Here is an 11,838-nt window from a genome sequence, read left to right on the forward strand (position 1 = left end):
ACTATATAGAACAGACTAACCTAGAACTCACGGAGATCACTATCCTCTGTCTCCTTGAGTGTGCAGTATAAGGAAAACACATCCCTAGTTAAATGTCTCTCTCTCTCTCTCTCTCTCTCTCTCTCTCTCTCTCTCTCTCTCTCCTTCTTTATTTCTTTCCTCAGTACAGTGTCTCCTTCTGTAGATACTCTCTATGTATAACAAGCTGGTTTTGAACACAGCAATCTGTCTACCTTTGTCTCCTGATTGTGGGGATTAATGATGTGGACCATGAAACCTGGCTTCACTATTTATATTTTAAATAATGGATTATTTGTTTGTTTTCAATTTGCCTGTTTGTTTTTTAAAGAGGGAAAGTATGAGGAGGGGAATGAATTTGGACAAATAAGGAGATGGGGAGAGGAAAAGAAAGAAAAAAGTCCTTTCATCATAAAAAAAAAGAGAAATTATACACATGCTCATGTGTAAAAACATGGAAGTACTTTAAATATAATAATAAAGATGAATGTTTAACCAATGTGATATAGATTTCAAATCTACTTTATGAAAATAATGAGAAACATTTAAATGAAATTATTTTTAATTTTAAAGAAAAATTAATTATCATGGATGAATTGTACATGTTTATGGCATACATATTAATCTCTAATAAAGTGATGAAATCTAGGAAATAAAGTTGTCATATCCTTATAATTGGTTTGTGTTTGGAGGCTTAGAGCCCCTCTTCTCCTTTATTATGAAATATGTAGTAGTGATTAAACTATAAAATGTGTTTGAAAGTCTTTGCTTACGTGCATAAAATAATAAAATGATACATATCATTATATTTACATATGTATGCATATAAGGCCTAGTATCTATTAACAAAGGCTCTATTTATTTTTCTTGTATCTCACAATTTTGACAAATGTCCATTGATTAGACATAATATTTATTTTTTAGCATTTAAAAGTATTTATAACTTCTTTAATGATTTCATACAAAATATTTTGATACTATTCACCCACACCACATCCTGCCATACCCTTTCCCACCACCCTTACCCATCTATGCAGCTAACAATGTAGCTTTGCTTTCTGGGTCAAATAAAGTTTGTGTTATGTAAGTACTATTGTAAGTGGAACCTTCCCTTTAGTGTAGTTGACCTCCTAGTGGTAGTAACAGTTAAGAATCTCTGTCTCTCTCCCCCCCCCTCTCTCTCACTATAAAATCTCAATAGCATCTCAGTTAGGTTGAGATTTCATGTCCATCTCCTTTCCCATAAAGCTATGTTGTCTTGTTTGCATGCACATGGTCTTTTACACGCTGAGAGTTCAAACATGCAGCTAGCCTGTTTGTATAGAAAATGTTGCTTCACTAAGGTTGTCCACATCATCTGCTCCTTACAATCTCCCTGATTCTATTCAGTCATGAAGCCCTAATCTTTTGGTAGGGGTATGATATGTAAACCTCAGTAATGGATAAATGTTTCATAATCTATAATTACCCTTACCAGGATCAGTCAATGGTTTCTATTTTATTTGCCATCTACTGCAAAAAGAAGCTTCTCTGATGAGGGATGAGGGGTGTACTAACCCACTAGTACAGTGATCAGCCATAAGGACTTGACTTTATACTGTGTCGATTTAGCAGAACAACAGTATTAAGTTCTTCTACTGGGTCTATGACCTACCTAATCCCATACTGACTGTTTTAATAGTGTCAAGCATGTGCCCAATAACATTGTGGGGACCTCATATCAAAGCAAGCAAAGAAGAGTTCAACTATAACATGCATGTCCATTATTGTAGCACAGGGTATATCATATATGACAGGTCTTTACTGTATCCCTCATGGATCACAGATGAGTGAGAGTAAATATTACTTCTATTTTCTGTGGTAACAGGCAAAGCACCTTCCAGAAATGTAAAACATAACCAGGACAGAAATGCATCCAGGTGAGGACAAGATTGATCTCTCCATGTTTCATTATACAAGTATGTAGTGCTGTTAGTAATGGAGTCTTCCGATCAAGTTCTCCAGAATCCAGTTTTATACTTTACTGATAATTATTTTAGATAATAAATATGAAAGATGTAAGGTGTTTGAATTTCTGAGTGTGACTCAGAATGTTTATTCTCATTTTACAGACATTTACTGAAACATGGTCTTCTGATCTGGTTAATTTGGGTGCCTAGTGTTTATGATTTGAGAGATATAAAATAACAGATTTTTAAGTAAATATTTTCAATCCTAGGCTCGCATTCTACTTTATTTGTTATCATTCTGCCACCCAGTATCTATACTTTGTGGGTTTGAGTGATTTTATCCTGTTAAATATACTTATATTCTTACTTATTTGTTTTATATTATGATATATAAAAATATTTTATTTTCTTTCATTTTGTGTGACCTTTCTAGAAAACTCCATTTGGTTTAAAAGAAACACGCCTAAAGGCATTAAATCCCAGCAGATTCCCTGATAAGAGGTATAATGAAAGGAAGAAAAAAATACAGTGGTCTTTGACCCAGCATGTATATCAGATATGTGGTAGACTATCAATTACTCTAAACGAGAATAGTTTTGGGAAGAGAATTGGAAGAACAAAGAATCAGAGGCACAAACATTTGATGAAGCAAAAAACCAAGTAAACAGACAAACAAAATATCTCTGAAACAACCTGAATAAAAGACCAGAATTCTGCAGAGAAAACCTACATATAAAGATGACCTGTTTCTTTGTTTTTCAAGTATGATTAACATAAAATAAATAAATATACTTCCCAATATACCTCTCAAAACTATAAAAATATATATTGCATTTTTAGGAAACCCCGAAAATGTAATAATATGAAGTATTTCTATATCCAACCGAAGAAAAATTTAATAAATATAATCTTAAGGAACCTGTGTGTGAACAGCATGCTTTGACCTTAAAATAGGATGCTATTTCTTTGGGTGTGTTTGGGGAGAGTTGGCATCAAGTGTGTAAGATTTCTTTTCCTTGCCATTGTTGCTTAATAGGGTAAAATTATCTGGATTCAAGTGTGAGGATCCAAATCCAGGTCTTCCAAAGAAAATGAGTGAATTCCTGTGATCCACTGATAACATGAACCAGGAAGAAAAGTCTCCCTACAAGGTTTCTGAATGGAGTACCAGCTTATGTGCTGAAAACAACTAGGAAAAAGTGGGTGTGGCTATGGCACTTCGTCTTCCTCCTAGCACTGAGGAAGGAGAAAAAGAAGGAAGCTTAGTGATTTCAAAGCCTGGTTACCTTACAGAGTGTGTCCCAGTCCAACCAGGGCTACATGGTCAGACTCTGTCTCAGTCAGCAGAATAAGGCAGGCAGGCAATAATTTAACAAATGATTAAGAGATACTGTGTGAAGTAATATGGAAAGTTTGGATCAACACAGAAATTCCTCATCATGCTTACCATTAGAGTTATTGCTCCTCATGAACACAGAGACTCGCATTCACAAAAATGAAATACACATTTCAAAAACCCATGAAGGAAAAATAAATTTGGATGTAGTTTCATATGAATTAATAACAGAAATGGAGAGGCATAGGCAGGAAGAGCCTCATGAGTTCAAGGATAGTCTGGTCTACATTGTTTATAAAAGGCTATCATATTTTTTAAAAAAAATCATAGAGAGCCAGGCGTGGTGGTGCACGCCTTTAATCCCAGCACTCGGGAGGCAGAGGCAGGCGGATTTCTGAGTTCCAGGCCAGCCTGGACTACAAAGTGAGTTCCAGGACAGCCAGGACTGTACAGAGAAACCCTGCCTCGAAAAACCAAAAAAAAAAAAAAAAAAAATCATAGAAATGACAAATGTGGCAGTATATTCTTCGACCTAACTTTGTACTATTCCTTAAATTATATACTGTCCCAGTAAACTGGGTAATTTGATCAAGATACACTGATCTTTTATAAGCACAGAGATTGACAGACGATCCAGACAGCAAAATTCTGATATTTTGTTGTAATCTATTCTATATTCATTGACTTTAAAACTTTTTCCACATATTAAAAAATCAGTAAATGAATATAATACTAAATTAGATTTCCAAAGACTAAACTTAATGAGTGTTGGTACTGTAGAAACTTAATCTTATCCAATTAAAATGCCAAGTCTAATGAGGAGATAGTAAATATGGATTTTATAGAAACTTTAGCATTTGAATTATAAACATTTCTCCACTACATATAAAGGTCATATGGTCTGTGTCTTCCTCCTTTGTGAATCTGTGCAGGTATAAGTTTAAGAACTACAAGTTTGTTTTGGTCCTGTTATTTGCCATTGAAGAGATCAACAAAAACCCTCATCTTCTACCCAACACAACTCTGGGCTTTGATCTCTATAATGTTGTATTTACTGAAAAAATTATTCTTTTTGGTGCCTTGGTTTGGCTAACAAGGATGAAAATACCCCTACCTAACTATGACTGTGGACAGAAGAGAAAGTCCCCTGCTGCACTTACAGGAACATCATGGGCAACATCTGCTCACATTGCAACCCTGCTAAACCTCTACAAAATACCTCAGGTGAGGGCTAGGTGTGGGAACTAGGAAGGAAGTATTTCTTGTTGCCATGATAGTATCTGAAAATGTAAAACAGAGTAATTCCGATTAATCAGCTATCAGAAAATGGATGAAGGTTCTTGATGATAGATCCACATTACCATTACATGAAATAGAAAGGAAAGAACTGGATGAGACCAGTTAGGTTGTTTAAACTGAAGAACTGTCAGTAATATTTGTGAAAAACTCTGTAATGTTTTCCATATGAAATCTGAGAAACCCATCTCTATCCTAATTGTTCACAGATATTAATTCAAGACTGAGATTGTGTTTAATGCTTCTTTGTGTTCTTTCTCTGGTTTCCAATTTTTTGTTTTGTTTTGTTTTGTTTTGTTTTTGTTTCTTGGTCTTGTTTTTTGTTTTTTTTTTTGTTGTTGTTTTTTCAGCTCACTTTTGGACCTTATGATTCTACCTTAAATGATCCAGGACAGTTTAGTTCTCTTTATCAGATGGCCCCCAAGGACACATCTCTCTCACTTGCCATAATCTCTTTAATGCTTCACTTCAGCTGGTCCTGGGTTGGTCTGATCATCCCAGATGACCACAGAGGGATTCAGATTTTGTCAGAATTCAGAGAAGATATGGAAAGTAATAGCATCTGCATAGCTTTTTTGAAACTGATCCCTGGAACCATGAATTCATTTTCCAACAAATTATGGCAAAATATGGAAGAGATTCAGGAATCATCAGCAAATGTGATAATTATTTATGGGGATATTGGTTATTTACAGGGTTTAATGAGATACATTGGGCAACAGTTAGTGACATGGAAAGTCTGGGTCTTGAATTGCCATTGGGATGTTGTCAGCCATAGTGATTATTTCATGGTAGAGTCATTTCATGGGAGTTTCATTTTTTCACACTACCATGAAGAGATGATTGAATTTACAAATTTTATTCAAACAGTTAATCCCTACAAATACCCAGAAGACAATTACCTCCCTAAGTTTTGGGTTTTATTCTTCAAGTGCTCATTTTCTGAGCTTGATTGTCATCTTTTGGAGAACTGCCAAGTCAATGCTTCTTTGTTGTTACTGCCCAGACACATTTTTGACCCAGCCATGAGTGAAGACGGACACAATATATACAATGCTGTGTATGCTATAGCCTACAGTCTCCATGAGATATTTCTTGAGCAACTACAGACACAAGTGCATGCCAGTGGAGAGGAAACTGTATTTTTCCCTTGGCAGGTAATATTCCTTTCTTTGTGTTGTAATATCAGCAATGTGACGTTTTTATTGTATTCTAAGGTGTTTAGATTCTGGTTTGGGCTTATAGATTCTGGAATATGTTGTCAATGTGCAAGGGAAAGGATAATTTTTTTCCCTCTCTGAAGATCAATGTAAAATACAGCACAAATGATTTTTATAAATGCATATCAGGAGCAAGGAAAAACTTTTAAAGTCAATATTAAATTAATATAACAAGGTACCTCACAGTTTTCTTCATAATCTGTTCACTGCGAAAAGTTTTGATTTTGCATATATATTCCTCAGAGCAGAGGTAAACACAATAGACCCTTAAGGGTTAAAATGCTTCTGAGCACTAGTGCAAGGTTTGAAGTTACAGATCACTTTAAAGTACACTTTGGGGGTCTCGCTTTAAGTATGGAAGCTCTTAAGTAAATGCCAAAAGTTAATAGGTATCATGAGACTTTCAAAGAAATTTGAGCCATCTGAATCTACCTAACTTGTTCTCTTATCTGTTTTTAAGTTAATGATTTCATTTGATCAAAATGAAAGTTTTGAAACTTAATGCATTTCCAATCGACTCTCATTTACTTGGCCTTTGATATCTCGTTTAAAGACTCTTTTTTAAAATGATAGGTTAAAAACTCTGAGATTATTTGTATTATTGTATTAAAATTTTTATAGTATCTAAGATGTATTTAAACATATGTTTCTGCATCTCTTTTAGCTTTTCCCTTTCTTAAAGAACACCATACAGAAAAATCATATGAAAGGTCACACAGTAATGGATAGGGGAAGAAACTTAGATTCAAAGTATGATATTCTTAATTTTTGGAATTTTCCAAAGGGTCTTGGACTAAAGGTGAAAGTAGGAACCTTTTTCACCCATGCCTCCCAGGGTCAACAATTGTCTTTGTCTGAGCAGATGATTCAATGGCCTACAAGGTTTACAAATGTAAGTTGTGACTTATCTCACTTCTTTGACCTTTCATAAAAACAAAAGTAATTTTCAGGATGTAGTGAACCTTTGGCACTCATTCAGTACTAATCAATTTTCAACTACCACTAAGGAAGAAACTCTACATAAATACAGTCAAAGTAGACTATTTTCTCATTCCCCGATTCTTATCAATGAAAAAGTTTGTTTTTAAATTCTATTTATTTATTTATAAATATTTATTGACAGGTGTGTGTGTGTGTGTTGTGTATTATATTTGCTTTGCTACTTCAGGTAAATAGTTATAAAACACAACTAAAGAGGGGACACGTTTCTTTTGGCTGACACCGTAATTATGCAGACGATCATGATGGGAAAAAAGTTTTAAAATGAAAAGGAGGTGATAACAACACACACACAAAACATAATCAGAGATTAATGAATGTGGTTGATCACTTCCCATCTCTTTTCATTCTGTCTGTGACAATAGCCAATTTAATACTGACACCTACCTCGATTTTATAGTACATCTTTCACCCTCAGGTAAATGTCTGTATAAAACTTCTCATAGAAATGCTCATAGATTTTTCCCCTGATGAATCCACCCTGGGAATGTTCTCATTCAAGATCTACAACCACTTTGGTCATAAATGTTCCCCCTAGTAGCCAGTAGATATTTTAAAAATTTGAATCTGAAGTGATCCTTGAACTTTTAGAAAACTATTTCACTGACCTACTTAAAAACAGATTCATCCTAGAGGATGAAGATTTAATTAAACACATGGTCTGTATAGCCCAAGAGCTGTCAAAATTAGTAATACTAAAGTGCATTATCTTCTACTCTAAGTGTAAGCATTTGCAAATTAATTATACAATGATTCTCAGAATATCTCAAATCTTTCACAAAACTCTGAGCATATCTTGCTCATGTTTTTCATTTCTTTCAGATTCCTCAGTCTGTATGCAGTGAGGGCTGTAGGCCTGGATTCAGAAAAGCTGCCCAGGAAGGCAAGGCTGTCTGTTGCTTTGATTGTACTCCTTGTGCAGACAATGAAATTTCAAATGAGACAGGTAAATAAATACAGGCCTACAAAGAACTTTCCTATGTATACATAAGCATGGACCATCCTAAACAAATGGAAAAGGACTGAAGAGAAGTGAGAGATATCCTTTTATTCTTTGGTTAGATGTTTAACCAAAGAATACATTTATTTCCCTTTGAGATGACATATGCTAGACATTGAAACTATCCTTGATTCACATTGTTGTTCCATTGCAGACATTGTTCACTGAAGAAACCCATTTTGTTTAAAAGTAAGCAATCTGTTTCATTTCCCCATAAACACAGTATTTTGAGTACCATTTCTTTGTGTTTTCAAACCCTTCTCAGTTGCTTGAATTTCTCCCATCCTCTTTACGATTATTCACAGTACATGTTTTTCTTTATCTTTTTTCTTTTAACAAAGTAGGCGACAAAAGAGTTGAGTTTGATTTCCCCAGTGAATTTACTTTATCTTTATCTTAACTAAGATTTCTTTGTTTCACTGAAAATAGATTATTTCATATAATATGTCCTTTTAAAATCTTTATCTCCTTTTTATTGAATATAGATTCTTTGTTCATACAAGTGTAAATACAACAATGCTTTTTCTGCTTCTCCCAGTTACTTCCTCTCTCATCCAGAACTGTTCTTTATCTGTCTCTTACTAGAAAAGAACAAGCTTCTATATCAATCAAGCAAAACACCACATAAAATATAATAAAATAAAACAAAACTACTTTACCAAAGGTGGAGAAAATAAAACAAAAAAGTAAAATTCCCAAAAGGTTTCGACAGAAACAGAAACCCACTTGTTTGCAAATAAACAAACAAATAAAAAAACATATTCCACTTTCCTAAATATTTTGTTTCTAGAGTTTCCTCATATTGTGTTTTCTTTATTGGTTTTAATTTCATTTTCATCTCTTGAACAGCTTTGATCTTTTCTTTAAGTTGAATGTGCTTTCTTAGAGTTCTTTAAAAGATTGAATAATCTCCCCCATTTTTTTATTATCCTGGATGTCTTTATGAGATCATTTATTTTTTTTTAAGGACTTCCACTATTTTTTCATAGTTTGTGAAAAGGACTTTTGCTTCAGCTGTGTTGGAATATTAAGGGCCTGCTGTGGTAGGATACCTGGATTCTAATAGAGACAAGTTGCCTTGATTGTTATTGATTTGATTGTTAGACCATCATTTAGATATGTGGGTTTGGGCTGATTATATATCAAGAAGTTGATTTGCCTTTCTTCTTTGTTGTTTTGTTCCTTTTTTCTGTTTCCTCTCTGGATACTTGGAGAGTGTGATAGTTATGTGTTACCTATTTTACATTCCAGATAAGCTGGTGTGTTTACAGACAATGCCTGCTGGTATTAGAGGCTAGCATAATTAAATGAATTGTGGGGCAACAAAAGAATTAGAGGAACAGGTCCTTATTATCTGTTAGGGATGGGGCAGGAGAGGAAAGGGAAACAGAAAACACTATGCAATAGAACTGGAGATGAGACTCCATGAATTGGGACTCAGGAGCCACAAGAGTGCTCAAGGCCTGTTTTAGCCAGCCAGTAGCCCTGGAAAGTGCAGATTTTGAGTTATCACTGGGGTGCCTACTCACATTGGAAGCTGGGATACAGTGAGGATTGTGGGAGTTAAAATAGGAGGGAGTAATCTGTGGAATCCACAGAAGATGTGGGAAAGGAAGAGGCAAGGCTGCTCTATTGCAGCACTAAGGATGAGATTGAGGGATAGAGTCTGTGGTAACAGAGAAAGGAGAAACTCTGGGGTCAGTATATCTGGATTTCTGGTAGGATTGACCTCCATTTGGTTTACTTTTTGTCAAATTCGCACTTTTACAATTTCCCACATGTATTCAATATATCACAAGGATGCTTCCTCCTTTCAACATTTGTTCACTCATCTCATCTTTAATTTTTCCCTTTACAAGTTTTGTATTTCCATTTTTGGTATGACCTTTTTGATTTAATCATGGTCAACAACTTTGAGACCCTCTAGATTCAGACTGTACCTTTGAACCTGGTATAGTCACCAGTTGGTACACAAATAAAATAATTACCTTTCTTTTCTTTAAATATTTGTAGATGATAGACTAGCAGGAAAGATATTTCCCTCACGCTTCAGCCCATGCCTATGCAGAACCAACCAGGGAAGTTATTTTTATTTTTAAGAATTTTTAAGGCAATGCATGTGTTACCTGGAACCAGGCAAATTTTAGTCCTCATCTTCTAATCATTTTGCTTCCATTTCCATTAAATTCCATGAACACTGGAGGAGACAGTTTAAGAGCACTTGTTCATGGATGAAGATTAAAGTATAACATTTTCTTAATATATTCCACAGTCATAAATCTTTGCTCTTATTACAAATCAATGTGAAGAAATGCTTCTTTGACTAAGAATGTTTTACTTGTCTATGTGCATAAACAGGAACATTTAGAAGGTTGTTTGACACTAAATAGATTAAGCTAAATGGCAGCAACAAGTTCCTCCTTATGTGATATGGTTACCCCTCCCACACACACACAGCATGAATTTTCATGTGGGTCCACGTGACCAAGTATAAAATACTGTTTTGATAAATATTCCTCCCCTACACTTTAGGTTCATGGTAGATCCATAAATATATTCAGTATGAACAGAGTAGGGTCAATTCAGTGGTGAATATAAAATTATACAAAGTTTTCTGTTAGTGACTATATTTTGAAACCATGTGTAATTCAAAGTAAAGTAACATACATGATTAAAATTACTAATATGATCATTGATTCAATATTTTCTTATTTATTTATTTATTTATTTATTTATTTATTTATTTATTTATTTTACTTCTCTTTTGAAATACCCCCTCTTCTCATTGTTCCCCACAACACAGCATCTCCCTCAGTCCCCATTCCTCTTCTCTTCTGGAGCTCCCCCAGATACTAATCCTTTCTGCCAACTTGACTCACTTCAGGCCTAGGCACATCTCCTACTCAGGTCAGACAAGGCAAACCAGTTTGGGGAATAGAATCCAAAGGCAGGCAACAGAGTCAATGTAACCCCCTGCTCGAGGTGTTGAAGAACCCACATGAAGACCAAGCTGCACATCTGAATCATATGTACAGTGGACCTAGGTCCTGTACATGTATGCTCTTTGTAGGAGGTTAAGTCTTGGGAAGACCCCAAAGGTCCAGGCTAGTTGACTCTGTTGATCTTCTTATGAAGTCTCTATCCCTTCTGCTTCCCTCAATCCTTCCCCAAAGTCTTCCAGAAGACTTTCCAAATTCTGTCTAAATTTTGGCTGTCGGTCTCTTCTGATTCAGTTAGATGTTCCTGGAGAATCTCAGATGGCAATTGCGTTAGGTTCCTCTTTGCAAGCATAATGGACTATCATTAATAGCATCAGGGTTTGGTTCTTGTCTATCAATGGGTCCCATGTTGGGGCAGTCATTGGTTGCTGATTCCCTCCTTCTCGGTTCCATCTTTGTCACTGCAGTTCTTATAGGGAGGGCAAATTTTGGGTTGAAGATTTTATGAGTAGTTGGTGTCGTTATCTCCTCAATGGGAGTCCTGCCTGGCTATACCATGTGGTCACTTCAAACTCCATATTCTCCATTGCTAGGAGTTTTTTACTTTTTTTTATTAGATATTTTCTTTATTTACATTTCAAATGCTATCCTGAAAGTTCCCTGTACCCTCTCCCCGCCCCTGCTCTGCTACCTACCCACTCCCACTTCTTGGCCCTGGAATTCCCCTGTGCTGGGTCATATAAAGTTTGCAAGACCATGGGGCCTCTCTTCCCAATGATGGCCGATTAGGCCATCTTCTGCTACATATGCAACTACAGACACAAGCTCAAGGGGTACTGGTTAGGTCATATTGTTCCACCTACAGGGTTGCAGTCCCCTTCAGCTCCTTGGGTACTTTCTCTAGCTCCTCCATTGGAGACCCTGTGTTCCATCCAATAACTGACTGTGAGCATCCACTTCGGTGTTTGCCAGGCACTGGCATAGCCTCACAAGAGGCCGCTATGTCAGGGTCCCTTCAGCATAATCTTGCTGGCATGTGCATTAGTATCTGGGTTTGGTGGCTGATGGTGGGATGGATCCC

The 11,838-nt window shown here is 35.7% G+C and overlaps 1 protein-coding gene across 1 annotated transcript in view; it reads left to right on the forward strand.

The window, feature by feature from the left end:
* LOC110333823 (vomeronasal type-2 receptor 116-like) overlaps positions 1–11,838 on the forward strand; it is a 21,327-nt gene that overhangs the window by 4,618 nt on the left and 4,871 nt on the right. The window contains exons 2-5 of the mRNA XM_021215558.1: positions 4,236–4,527; positions 4,950–5,756; positions 6,484–6,711; positions 7,641–7,764. Of these exons, the coding sequence (XP_021071217.1) occupies positions 4,236–4,527; positions 4,950–5,756; positions 6,484–6,711; positions 7,641–7,764 (1,451 nt within the window). The remainder of the gene's footprint in view (positions 1–4,235; positions 4,528–4,949; positions 5,757–6,483; positions 6,712–7,640; positions 7,765–11,838) is intronic.

The sequence above is a fragment of the Mus pahari genome, chromosome 16, assembly GCF_900095145.1.
Source record: "Mus pahari chromosome 16, PAHARI_EIJ_v1.1, whole genome shotgun sequence".
Classification (NCBI taxonomy): domain Eukaryota; kingdom Metazoa; phylum Chordata; class Mammalia; order Rodentia; family Muridae; genus Mus; species Mus pahari.